Source organism: Diorhabda sublineata, chromosome X (genome assembly GCF_026230105.1).
Source record: "Diorhabda sublineata isolate icDioSubl1.1 chromosome X, icDioSubl1.1, whole genome shotgun sequence".
NCBI lineage: Eukaryota > Metazoa > Arthropoda > Insecta > Coleoptera > Chrysomelidae > Diorhabda > Diorhabda sublineata.
Window position 1 is genome coordinate 7,064,459 of NC_079485.1, and position 14,370 is coordinate 7,078,828.

Below are 14,370 nucleotides of genomic sequence, written 5' to 3' on the forward strand. Positions count from 1 at the left end.
CGGGTAGTTAATTACACAGTGATCTGTACATTTTTATGTGTCGCTTACATAAGTCTTATTGACAGGATGAATTTAATTTTCACGAATAGATTTCCATTGCATTTTCAATATAAACAGTATCAGTATTTGGCAAAAATTAGTATTTACAACTTTTTACAATAAAAAGCCAATAGCTAAAGCAATAGAAATGACACTATTAAGATGTGTACAAACATAATTTCAAACTTCACAATATTAAATACCTTATAACAGCGTGTCTGCAATCTTTTAATTTTCGTTTTATTCTAGTTTCTATTTTTAACGTAGGAATAGAGGAATTCTAAAAATATTTTAAAAATTTCCAACAAAATGATGTAAGTTGGAAAAGTCAAGCTTTTGATAGTTTTTATGCGTATATACTCTAGATAATCAGAAATTTTTTTCCTTCCTTTTAAAATCATACATAAAAAACCATCACTTTGTAGTTAAATATCAAAACCAATACTAAATACTACATCAATGAATACAGTAAATATTTAGACATACCAGCTTACCAAAAAAACTAGTGAAAAAACATATATATGTATGTTGTGATTCAGGATGTCATATACACGGCGACCCAAAAGATGCTCAGTCTTAAAGCTGAAATATTACTCCCACCCCCTTTCAGAAAGTTCATGTTGCATTCTCAGCTAAACCTAAGGTCTACTCCAGTGTGTCCCAGAACCCATTAGAAGGTGGATAAAACATATTAGATGCGGACACATTAAAAAAAATCTTTTTCAATGTTTATGCAAGTTTTTCTAATTGTGAAACTAATGGATTTGAGAAATAGCAAAATTCTCTGCATTAAAATCATTTTTTTCTTTGCAACGTTCCAGAGTAGTTTATATATTAACCTTTAAAATTATTCATTATTGCAAAATAAACTTGAATCAATGAAGTTTAAGTGTTGTAATTTTCAAATATAGTTACTTAATAGTTGAAAAACTGAATTTGTTTTGCTTAAGCATTATAAAATTAATATAGAAAAATATTAGAATAATGGAAACTACTGAAACTAAACAAAGCACTTAAGTTTCAAACTTATATATATATATATATATATATATATATATATATATATATATATATATATATATATATATATATATATATATATATATATATATTGCAATATCAAATCTATCCGTGAAAGTTATTTTGAATAAGGCATGGAAAATGGATTAAAAACATAGATGCTGAATGATATTATTCTATACCTTGTTGATTTTCAAACAGTCTAAATTCTTATATCAGGTATCCCAAAAAGCCCATGGCAATATTAAAAGTACGCAACATACGCATCAAACCCAATATTAGTTTAAAAGATATAAGTAGTAAAACTTAAGACATGCCATGTCTTTGAGATACTCTGACTTACAGCAACTGTGGATCCATTCTTGCCAATTCCACCAGTAAAAACAGTTATAACATGGTGGTACATTGTCACTGTACCAACTGATATTGTACTTATAGGAATTGCATACCACATTTCAAAAGAATCACTAAAAATCTAGGCATAATGAAAATTAGAAACTGTAATAAAATATTTGTGTGGCGTTACATTCTCCATAGTTGAATGTTATCTTTAATAGGTGTATATTCACTTAGAAAAACATTTTTTTTTATTTTATTGGTGAATTGATTCAACAATTTCAAGTTCAGTTAAAGATATTTATGGTTGTCAAAACTTATAACACCTCAATATCAAAACCAATGAAAAATTGAACTATAAATACATTTAAAAAAAAGCTGATGTATAAGAAAGATTATAATTACCCATTACCTGAATGTTTAAAAATGAGAAAAACAGGGTTCTAAAATGCTCCACAGATTAAGCTAAAAACATGTGGGTCGTATATCTGAGAAATAGCAGGCCTGTTTGCTGATCATCTTACCTTCCAATCATAAACCTTATAAATAATGACCAATTAAACCAAAAACTGAAATGCAATTAAACATCAATCCAAAATGAAAGGCCAGAATAAAGACGTACAGAAATCTTAAAAAATTACCGATAAAGATTTTAATTGAGATCAAGTAGTTTTTCAATTGCACTTGATGTGTCATAATATAGGCAATATAATAATCATCTCAAGATCCTTGCACACCTTTTATCTTACAGATTCATATTTCTATTCCCAGTTATACCAAAATTATATGAAAAATATAATTAAAAAGCAGAAATCTATAATTTGGATTTGAAAATAAACATGCCATAATCTAACAAGTGCATATCTGAAATTTGTGAAAAGACTGAGAAGGTACTAGAAGAAAAAAGAATTTGTTGAGAAAGAACATACAGAAATGTCTTTTTTGAAGAAATTTAATATAAAATATAAAGACCAGTACATTATTCACTACTTATGGCAAGATAATATTAAAATTGCGATTTTTACTAATGAAACATGTATATTGTCAAAACATGCATCAAATTCGATGAAACAAAATTAACAAACATTATCTTTACCAACATATTTTTAATGTTATCAAAAATACTATATTGCATCACTATTTATTCTATATGTACTTCAGAAGAGCTGAGATGCAATGTGGAAACAAAATATTTGTTTTAATCAAGCTTTTTTAATTTTAATCAACTCAAGCCCTATTTTCCTGATCTTTTCAAGTTGATGTTTCAACAATGTGGTATAGATATGAAAGTCATACCTCTAATTTTTAATAATTTAAAATATCAATAAAATCTTCAACTAATTTTTCTTCCTATTAGGAAATGCCATTAAGGAATAAACTATTTTTATGTATAATTTGAATATTTGTTTTATTAATAAGTATAATCAGAAACAATTTACAATAAAAATATTTTTTTGATTAGCTGTGAAATTCGTGGTGTTTGTGTTTATATAAGGTATTAAAAAATATTGAAGAAACCTGTTTTTGTTAATTTTTGTTTTATATACCATTACAATTTTCCATGTATATAGATTTCAAACTACTATTAACATAATATTTTGGTGACACCTTTAATCCCGTAAAGATAACATTCAACTTTTTCAAATTATGACAAAAAAAACAAGAAACATAATAAATGGAAAATTGACATCGGTTCTTGAATCATTCAGTGTTTTAATTGAAGTTGAAATTGAATGAATATAACTAAAATCTACTTACTTTTGTTGACCACACATTAGGGCCAAATACTGCAGAAATCATCAGTATAACAATTATGGTACATTGTGCTTCAGTGACATCTATCTTTCCAAACCGCAATGTGCCTGAGACGTAAGTCTGCCAATGAGCGCAATAAAATAGAGTCATTGCACAAAAGCACTGAAACAAAAATATATTTTGCAAAATAAATTAAGAAATATTATTCAACAACTCTATTCTCATAGTTCACACCCTGAAAACTTTTGAGTTGAATTTTTATAATTCTTGAAGTTCATTTTTGGCTAAAAAGAATTATACTATTTTTCAGTTAGTATTAGAAAATACGTAAATTTTGGTGAAAACTATTGAGTAGGGATTTAAGGTTTAACAAAAAATACAAGCAATTTATTTGTTGTTCAAATTTAAATCTAAAAATATAATAAGCAAACCAAGCTACGAATCTTATTTTGCTAGGAAATTGTTTTTTGGAGTTTGCTTTTCATACTAGTTTTGTTAATCCATTTTTCATTTTGTTTCATACATAGATTTTCTTTCTTATATGCGAAATAAACTTTTTTCAGCTAGAATATTCTTGAGTAAGTCTCTTTCAAGGCGCCTAATCGATCTAAGTTAAGCAAGGTACATATTAATGCAAATGCCAAGAAAAAATTGGCTGGTATTAGTCACTTGACAAACTTTATTATGAAAACCACTGTATTCAATCATCAATAGTTAATCATACCAGAAATCAGCAAATTTAGAAAAAAACAGGACATTATAGCAGACATAATGCCAAATGAAAAAATTAATAAAAAAATAATTAAGGTAAAAAATGGTAATATGTCTAAATGAAATTAAATATGAAAAACATATTTTATCCTATTTAAAAGTTAACACAATTCAAAACAGGCTTGAATAAACTTTTAATTACACTTCTGTATTTTCATTCAATTACATTTTCTTAGTAATTATATAAACAGACTTTAAAATAAATAACCAATTTTAAAAAAATAAAATACATACTTTACGGTTATTCAACATTTAAGTAAAGATTTTATATTATAAAATGCAATATAAGTAATTTCGTTTATTCTACTTATTTCTTTTACATGTTTACCTGGGAAGTTGACAAGGCGTGTCATTTCATTCGCTTAGCTTTTATATTACTATGTTTTTGAAATTTTCCACTTTACACCATCCACACGGTATGGAGTTGCTTATCTAACTTTCATTATAGTTATTTACTTACTAAAAGTTAGCATGAAGATGAACATAAATTCTGATAAAACAACAGAAATTTTTTACTTTTCGGATTATTATAAAAAAAAAGTATTGTATATTATTTATACCCCATAAAGTGAGAATATGAAAAAACTGAAGAATTTAGCTTTTAAGAAAACAATGAACATTCACATTTTTAATAAAAAAACTACGTTTGAACTTTTTCGCTTTTTTTAAATATTCAGTGTTGTTTTATTTTATTTTTTATTGTGATTTGTATGTATGGTAGTAAATCAAAATTAAAGCTGTTGGCTATTTAGTACATTACAATAACAATTTAAATTCCTTCAACAAATAATTTACTTATCACATAAAAGTAAACTGTGCAAATTTTTCAGATAGCTTATGATAATATAACTGGTAAAAAACATCAGACCACACTGTGTATTAAAAGTTTAGTAAATAAAATTTCAATTATCACAAACTGTGAAGGTCGAGCAGTTCAAAATAATTTTATAAATTAGGTCATTTACAATTGATTAAGAATTACAAATTCCTTATTACATGTATAGAATCATATATTCTATACATGTATAATTTAAATATCAAATAGAATGATCTTGTTTTAAACTTTATCAAAAAGGTCGACCAAAAAAACAGCAAAGTAGAAAAATTTAAAACATAAAAATGTCCAATATCAATTCACTATATAGTTCTAAAACAAAATTTCCCATTAACCCTTAAAAGGTGGTGACTAAAATTGAGTTCTTATTTTTTTCTGTAATTTCAGTTAAGCTAGAAAATTGTAATTTTGTAATTTTCATGCACTCGCAAAGGACTAAAAATGGGCTTTTTTATATTCCTGTCACATTATGCCATGATGAAATTAGTAACCCTCACTGTATAAAATAAATCAACAAATTGTATTAAAAAATATGCAATAATGGGTCTATACCAATGAATCAACATTTTTAAGTAATTAATTTGCACATATATTTGAAAACATTTTGCATTTAGTACAATTTTTGCTAATTCTAAAATTTCAATTTGAATGAATTGGATAAAAATCAGATTACTAAAATGTTTACCTGAAAGAACATCCATCCTGGATAATAACCTAATTGTACAGCTGTACATGCAGAAAGAGCTACAAAAACAGTGGATATTGAGTCACATCCATGGTCAAAAAGTTCCCCAAGTGGATTTGAAGAATTTGTTCTCCTAGCTTGTTTGCCATCAATCGCATCCAAGCTTTGGTAAATAAATAACCCCAAAGCACACAATGCACAAGCCCATCTGGGAGCTTCAATTTTGGCATCTGGTGAATACCTAATTTAAAAATTGTGTTAATAATAATCGGTAAAGAAATAATTATGTAACTTAGGTATAGTATAGTATACATATAGCTAATCAATAGTATTTTAAAAAAAGAATTATATTTAATAGAGAAAGTATGAATTTATGTCCTACTAATTTCTACTTACCATGTTAAAAGTAAAGATGTAAAAATATTAATACAAAGGCCTACGATAGTAATCAGATTTGGAGCCAACCAAATGGGTACTTTTAATACTAGCCAACTCCAATACGGTTGTAAAATTTTATCTAACAAACTATGACTTTGGCAAGAATACTCATGTTCTCCCAGTTTTTTCAACTGTACTTCTGATAACAGTTTTTGCCTATAGAGTTTCATCTTTGAAACTAAATGTATGCTGAAAATCTATCATCAAAATCTTTCTCACAAGTAGTTACAATTTGAATATCGACACAAAAAATTTTGAACCAAACAAAACTGTTAATAATACGTCCCTAACAAATTTGACCCAACATGACATGATATCTCAGGGATCTGTCACGAAAAATGACGTTTATATCAAGGACGTTTTCACTTTATACTTGGCAAAAAATTTTCAGCATACGTTGCAGAACAATTCTATGGTTGACAGGAAATTTGAACCATAACCTATATAAAATATTAGCATATAATAAGCAAATATTATATGTACGGATAATAAGTAAGGAATGAGAGGATTAGCCAGAATATGCAGTATATTATTGATGATTTTTGAAGTAATTAGTTGCAGCAATTCCAATAATACTTGTGCCAGCAACAGAGAAAATGACTGTAATTTTGTTAAAATCAATAAATATTCTCAGAGTATGTATAAGTACATAAAATTGATTCCATAGTTATTTTTATTTAATTGAAAAATTTTTGCACTATAATTTGTTTATGACAATAAAACTGTAATTATTGAGTAGGTGTTATGTTTCTATTCCATTGAAAAATGAAGGGGTCAGTTATAAGTGTATAGTTTATAATTATTTTGTACTTCATCAAGTTTCAGAAATTATTAGATTTTGCATAAAAATGAAATTTGTTTCAGATGCATACTTAAAATACCATAAATATTTAACATTAGTTGATGAAGCTAAAGGAAAATATAAATCATGTGAACCTACTAAATGCTCCTGTTTTACTTCTGTAATTTCTGAAGACCTAGAACCATTTAAGAATGGAATAACAAAATCAATGCTACAGGAAATAAAAACAAAGTATGTTTTCAATTATGTCAATTTTTGATTTGTTTGATAAGTCTTTTTATCTAAGATCTTTGAATATCCATAATATAGAGGAAAACTTTTTGTATATATTTGTAAAGAGGCTTTTTTGTTTAAGATAGTTTTCAAAGTACTGTTTAGATTTTACTGATGTTTAAGTTGAATTATTAAAGAAGATATTGATCTATAAAATCCATATTTCATTTTCATAAATATTTTTCAAACTTTATTATCTAATATATTCAATTAATCCAATTCTTTTATTAAGAAGAAAGTTGGTTCGCTACTTTGAACAGAATAAGGATTAATTTATGATTTTATAGTTTTACCTACAGTGTGTGGTGTATCTGAATTGGAGTTGACATTTATTTCTGTTCAAAGATTCAAATTTCTTGATGACTTAAGAGCAGCTTCATTTTTTTCTGGTGTAGTAAGAACTTTTATTGTATCTTTGTATCTACAGGTGGATGAAGTAAATCATAAATATGGGATGGGATGTAGGATTCTTTTATATGTATGAAACTTTCAAATCACTTTGTAGTATTTGATTTCACATATTTTAGTGTATATGTTGGCACAGTTCTAAAGCTCTTTCCATACAAATTGTTTGATTAAGTAGGAGTTTGATTTTAGTGGTGGTTTTGATTTTTCTCCTTGTAGCCTAGCACTGTAAGTTCTCAGTCCTAAGTCCATTTGTGTGTGAAAACATGTGTTCATTTTACTAAGTTTCTAGTCCATATAAATTTTTTTTATATTTACTACTTATAGGAGTTTTCTGACATTTAGGAAATTTTGCTTTGTTTATTTTTATTCTCAATTCCTGTAGCCATGTGTGGATATCATTGTGTCCTTATTTTAAGTTACATTTGCTCCCTCTTTAATATCTTTATTTATTACTCTAACAGTTAGAGAAACTAAAATCAATTTAAAGCTTCACTATATATTTTCAGAGGTACCAAGTATCAAATAATTAACCATCAACTATACCGTGATGAATCATGTATGTTTCCTGCAAGATGCCATGGCATTGAACATTTTTTACTTGAACTTCTTCCTAAACTAGAAGATGTTGAGTTTATAGTGAATACGAGAGATTGGCCTCAGTTACACAAACGTTTGGGATTAATAGCTCCTATATTGTCATTCAGCAAGACATCTGATTATTATGATATAATGTATCCAGCATGGTCATTCTGGGAAGGAGGACCAGCGATTAGTTTATATCCAAGAGGAATAGGTAATAATGTTATATATAAAATTATTTGAATAAAGTATGATTGAAACAGATTATTCTTCTTTTCTTTTTTTATATAAGTTATTAGAAAAAATAGGTCTATTAGTTAAACTTTAATTTGAAAAATTATTTCCAAATTTAATAATATAATTTAAATTTTGTGAGGTATATTGGAATGAATTAGTATACAAATTTGATGTTCTTGATAAAACTCTGTATAGTGAAAGAAATTAACATTATGTCTGTATTTTTAGGAAGATGGGATCTGCACAGAAAAAAATTGGGGAAAATTGGTAATAGCACTAAATGGTCAGATAAGATACCAAAAGCATTTTTCAGGGGTTCAAGGACGAGCTCAGAAAGAGATCCGCTAGTACTTTTATCTAGAGAAAAACCAGATATTGTTGATGCTTCTTACACTAAAAATCAAGCGTGGAAATCAGATGCAGTGAGTGTATGAGCATGTAATTGTGTATATATCATAATCCTACTTATCCAGTAATCTTCAATTTAATGTATAAGTTGTTATATTAGTTTATATTGAAGTAAGCTATTATAATAATTATGATCTTAAACATAGAATGTAGATATTCATTAGTGGATTCTATTACAAACATTCTTTTGCAAATAAATTAAATGATAATAATTCAAAGTACCATAGGAATACAAATTGAGTATCCATATGAAAACATTTGCATGAAATTTAGGCAATCCAACATCAAAACAAAATCTACTTAATAAAAATTTTTATACTTATGATTTAGATTTCCTAGCACACTTCAGAAGTTAGCTCAAATTCTATATATTAGATGTGCAAAAACACATGCTGAAACTACAGTCCCAATTCAGTTCATAATGCAAAATTCATTATATGTATATGCATTGTAAAAATAATAAAACATACTAGATGAACTGACAAAATGAAGTGCTTTAAAAAAATCGAATGTAATTATAGTGGATAGGTGTATTGACCTACTTATTAACTAACAATATTCCTTTTTCTGGTCAAACACAAAGGCTCTAGACGAATGACTGTAAATGTTAAATTTAAAATTTAAATTAATCAAAAAAATAATATTCATCTTTTTTTAAATAGTTGTATAATAGACTATCTTATTTTTTATAAAGTACATATTAATATTGTAACATTTTTTTGAAGGATACTCTTCACGCCCCACCTGCTAAGGAGGTATCATTTGAAGAGCATTGCCAGTACAAGTATCTCTTCAACTTTCGAGGAGTTGCAGCTAGTTTTCGTTTCAAGCACATGTTTTTATGTAAATCTCTAGTGTTCCATGTAGGAGAAGAATGGCAAGAATTCTTCTATCAGTCTCTCAAACCGTGGTTTCATTACATCCCTATAAGAGCAAATGCAAACAAAGAAGAAATTCAGGAACTACTAGCCTTTGCTGTTAACAATGATGAAGTTGCTAAAGAAATAGCTGAGAATGGTTACAACTTTATTTGGAATCACCTTAAATTATCAGATGTACGATGCTATTGGAAAAAATTAATCAAAAAGTACACCAAATTGTTAAAGTATAAGCCAATCCTTGATAACACTTTAATCGAGATTAGAGAAAAGTAATATTTTGTTTTATAAAAATAAAGCAATTTGCATAATGCAAAACTAGAAAATGTTGGTATTAAAATGAAAGTTCAGGTTTATCTCCATAAAGGATAATTCTAAATGTAATGTCTCAATCTCCTTTCTTTTATCATATTTATAAGTAGTCAAAACAAAATATCAACAAACCAATTACTGTATGGTGTAGTCATTTTCAGTTATATCGGCCGTTTTCCAGATTTTCAGACTTCTAAAAAGATTTCTATGTGATTCTAGTTTCTTGAGCTTTGTTCTATGGTTCATTCTAAAGTGGAATCTTTAATCTCCTGGTGTTTGTTGGTTAGGGGTAGTATTTGTTTCTTGGTTATAGCATTGGCCGGAATTTCTATATTGATTTTGAAACTTTAAGGACAGTGGCTGTTGCATGATGTGATTTTTTGTTTCATTGATTTTATTCTCGTTTTAAGCTATTTAATAGAAAATAGGTGATCTCATATGTTCTTTTTGACAGAATATAGAAATGTGTGTGTTTTTGATGTCCGCCCATTTTATATATTTTAGTCTCTTGTTAAGATACTAAGAAATGAAGTTTGTGAAAATTTATTTACATTGTAAAATTTAAGTTTTATTAACATGACAAAATTAATTTAGTAATTTAATGAGACAATTGGATACTGTTAGATATCCGCTTTAATGAGATACCTGTGATTTTTAATTATATTTTATTAATATGTTATATAATAATCTCAATATGAAGTTAAATTCACAGTATTATTTTGCACTAATACACTAAATTCTTATGACTAACCCTTAACTTCAATTTTTAATGAATTTATGACAATAATATATAATAATCATTGAGGGTAATTGTGACAATAATATCATTAAGGGTAATTTTGACAATAATGTAGAATGTAAGTTTGTTTAATATATGAAACTATTTTAAATAAATGTTTATATGCATGTTATATAAGAAAAGATGTGGATCCCCAATAAAACATAAAGATATGATGTAATTATGTATTTATTCATCTGTGTGTTGATTTTTTCTTGATCCAAAATGTACTTAAAATGTCTGTTTATTGGGTAAAGTGATTGTAAATATAGCGAATGTACTCTAATAATTTCATTACTTGTGTTCAGCTGTGAAGAAAAAGATGCAATTTGTATCTTAAATTGGGTGTCAGAAAATTATAGTATATACAACAAAAGGTCCTTCCACCCTGCAATAATTTGAATTTACTCGAATTGCATTTCTACGTTGAAATTCACCTCAATTGTCTATTAACTAGGTGATTGAAGCTAAAAACATGTATGAACCTGCGATATACTTTAAAAAAAATCAAGTCTTTCAAGGTAATTTATAAATAGAATATTTCTCGACATAAATAGTGAATAAAAACAAGGATTTCTCTCTGGATCATTGTTGGTAAGGATAAGGACTAAATACCACCTATATGTATTTTTATGTAACGCTTCATTGGAACCCAGTGTTTAACCATTTACCATTGATGTTTTATATCGTCGATCCATGACAAATTCAATTCTTCTCAAACGTTTAAAACTTTAAATTTGGCGTATGGAAGCGAAGTTGCTGAATGTAAATTTTGGCTGAGTTTCTATTAAATTAGGTAATATTAGTCTTCTTTATACAAGGCTCTTATTATGTTAATAGGAAACAAAAATGGTGGACCATTTCCTCTTAGAAGGTTTCACGAAGGCGATCATAAGATATGGCTCTTAGTAACATTTTATTCAAAAATTATCTAAGCTACTCTAACTATTAGAAATAATAAGACCAATGTATATATTCATATCAGTAGGAGTTGGGCGCGAATTATTATCTACTGTTAAAATTATATATTTATATTGAATTTGGAAAGACTATAACAGCAATATTTTTCTACCGTTCAAGGTGACGCGTTATTAAAGAAAAACAAAATATTTTCAACATGTAAGTCGATCCATTTTGAAAAGAAATAATGGTGCAGTCATATGAATAGTGGGTAGGATATAGGATATGGAATAGACCAAGCATAGTAGAAACAGGCAATCAAATTTATCTTTAGAACGCCATTCTCTAAAACTCTATGCTACCGGAATATTGAAACTGTATGAACAAATCGCATCTATGATATAAATAATTGTTTAACATATATTGTACCATGGATATAGTTCAAAATTTTTAAGCTTAATTCATGGTACTGAACATGGACACCTACAATAGTAATATAATGGGTATTTATAATAGTCTTGTTACGAATTCCACTTTTAATCTCCAGTATCATACATGAAAGTTTTAGAGAACTGATTGGCTGTTTTCATTTCACATGGTCTATTCCGAAGCCTTTATGCCTCCCATGTGACTGCACACTGAGAGTTAGTTGTATTCATTTAATTTTTGGTTCGATCTTTTCGACAGTTAGTATATTTCACTAGGCACTCACGACCAAGATATTTCTCGTTCCACTTAATTTCGAGCGAGACAATTGTAAACTGGAAGTAGAATGGATTATGTTGCCTTCTAAGCATTGAGATGAATATTAACCAATGCTGAGGCAGAACAAATGAAGTGAAACCTTGAAGAGGATAGGTTAAGTTTATATCAGTGAATTATAATAATTATTGTTTATCTAATAGAATATCCCTTAACGTATTAAATAATGAAATTTTTACGATTGCCATATTTGTTTCTTTGAGTTTAGAAAATTGCGTTAATTCTCTCAATAGTTGTGAGTGTGCTAGTCATAGGTTTAACAGTGATTTATATCATGAACCATAGTTATATATTTTTTATTTATTTGGACCCAGTTCAAGTCTATTTAAACCACCGAAATCGAAGGATTTATATTTTAATAGTTTCCGCATAAATCCTAACCTCAAAAAATAGGAATTTGATTTTCTTCTAATTATCTTTGTGTTTTTGTGGAGAGTTAGTTTTTTTTCAAGGTTTTACAATTGACATATTTGATGAAATATTGCTAGAGGATGACCTCGACATCTTGGATTGTTATTGATATGAGATTTCCAATAAGAGTATACAATAGAGCAAATTACTTCCAGACCATGGACAACTTGACAATTTAAAGTGATTTCGCCTTTTAGAACCTTGGGTTCTGCATATTAAACAGAATTTAGAGTTTCCTAATGACTTGTAGTGCCTGCTGCACGTCAAACTACCATTATTGTTACTAGGTAACATAAAGCATTTTGGAGTCACCTATCCCTATGCACATTTCAGTTCTGAACATGTATTAACTGACTGTGAGGTGAGGTTAATTTATCTCATATAGAAATTCTTGTTTAAAAACTGTTCACTTTACTTTAGGGGCAGTCGAGAAAGCGTCCTTCCACATTCAAGGAACTAACAACCTTGGTCCTTGATCCAAGCTATGAAGCATTGAATAGAAAAAAGTAAATACGCAACAGACTATCACTATTCGTTTTGGCAATACGCTAAAAAACGAAACAAAAGCAACGCCGGTAACTTGTTCCCTGAAGTTAGATTCTAGTACCAAGATGTCTATTTTTAACCAAAGTTGAATTTTAACTATGGATTGAAATCGTATGGTGCAAGGATAAGGAAATTAATCGGTTAGTTAATTTTAAACTGCTGTTCATTTTTAACAGTAGCTTAAGCGAAACAGGGCAAGTGGCCATAAGAAAAAAGCCGATCTACTTGAAACTGGCGGCCATAGGGTAAAATTAATTTAAAAAAGATTTATATTATATTTATTTTGTGCTCAAATTCCGGGAGTTTTCTAGATATTAATTTCTACATTTGCGTTCAAGCTTAGCAAACATGAGAAAGTTGGAGCCACAGAACATACCCTGGGTAGAGTTAAGTCCATTTCATTAGATGAAAAGAGCTTTAGCCAGAATCCCCGTCATTTTCCACAAGTTTCCATTATTCTTTTGATTTAAATTATCTTTACCGCTTGCCTACACTGAGTAAAAGCATTGTATAAAGAATAGGATAGTAGGTTAACCTTATGAGGATATCATTTGACGAGGTGGACGCCACCGATAGATGGCAGTGGAGAGTTGGCGTCCACAGCACGTCTTTCCTAATGTGCGTCGTAGCTTGAATTACCTGTTTTCTTAGCTTTGGTTGCTGAATTACCCCAATAACAGATGGCGCCAAAATTATTTAAAATATTATATTCAACCCTTAAGCTGTGTAATACTAGTTTTATTTGAATACAAATTTACTATAGACATGTTCCAACAAAATCTTTAATACGACGTTTCGTGCCTTCATGAGGCAAATATATGGGTTTTTAATGAGGATATGCTTATTTATTATAGTTATTAGTCAATTTAAGCGATATAGCACACTTTTATCTCGAATAACTAACATCACTAATGATTATTCTTAAATACCTTTCTGTCGTATATACTTGTTTTGATTTTGTCAAAAAATGTACTGAGACTTTACTTTAAACATTACCTGGTGTTTTCGATATAAAAAAGAACTTTTTAAACCAATGTAATGTCCCTCCATAATATAATCACCATTTTTGTCAATTGTTCGTTTTTGTCCTCGTATCTATTAACGGTAAGAATATAGTAATGCCATATACTATCTTACGATTAATGAATGCTTTCAATAAAAATGAATTTTAGTTTCAAAAATACGTATAAAAAATCC

General features: G+C 28.1%; 2 protein-coding genes across 5 annotated transcripts in view; one reads left to right on the plus strand and one right to left on the minus strand.

Moving 5' to 3' along the window:
* Positions 1-6,300, minus strand: part of LOC130451357 (choline/ethanolaminephosphotransferase 1) — a 32,728-nt gene extending 26,428 nt beyond the window's left edge. For 2 of the 4 annotated variants that reach the window (XM_056790329.1, XM_056790326.1), the window contains exons 1-3: positions 5,838-6,293; positions 5,442-5,682; positions 3,154-3,312 (exon numbers count right to left, since the gene is read on the minus strand). In XM_056790329.1, coding sequence (XP_056646307.1) covers positions 3,154-3,312; positions 5,442-5,682; positions 5,838-6,049 — 612 coding nt within the window. In that variant the 5' untranslated portion in view covers positions 6,050-6,293. Of the gene's footprint in view, positions 1-1,402; positions 1,535-3,153; positions 3,313-5,441; positions 5,683-5,837 lie in introns of all 4 variants that reach the window. The other 2 variants (XM_056790327.1, XM_056790330.1) reach the window with 2 other exon arrangements.
* LOC130451358 (O-glucosyltransferase rumi homolog) lies at positions 6,226-10,735 on the plus strand. The gene is made up of 5 exons (XM_056790331.1): positions 6,226-6,514; positions 6,744-6,912; positions 7,869-8,155; positions 8,407-8,600; positions 9,312-10,735. The coding sequence occupies exons 1-5, from the start codon at positions 6,379-6,381 to the stop codon at positions 9,738-9,740; spliced, it is 1,215 nt and encodes a 404-aa protein (XP_056646309.1). The 5' UTR covers positions 6,226-6,378; the 3' UTR covers positions 9,741-10,735.
* The last annotated feature ends 3,635 nt before the right edge of the window (positions 10,736-14,370 follow it).

What these genes read in the sequence shown, in the direction of transcription:
- LOC130451358 (XM_056790331.1), top strand. Translation starts at nt 6,379, where the DNA reads ATGAGAGGATTAGCCAGAATATGCAGTATATTATTGATGATTTTTGAA. An exon ending in CTACAGGAAATAAAAACAAA is followed by an intron (nt 6,913 to 7,868) that starts GTATGTTTTCAA and finishes ATATATTTTCAG; the next exon opens with AGGTACCAAGTATCAAATAA. An exon ending in TTTATATCCAAGAGGAATAG is followed by an intron (nt 8,156 to 8,406) that starts GTAATAATGTTA and finishes CTGTATTTTTAG; the next exon opens with GAAGATGGGATCTGCACAGA.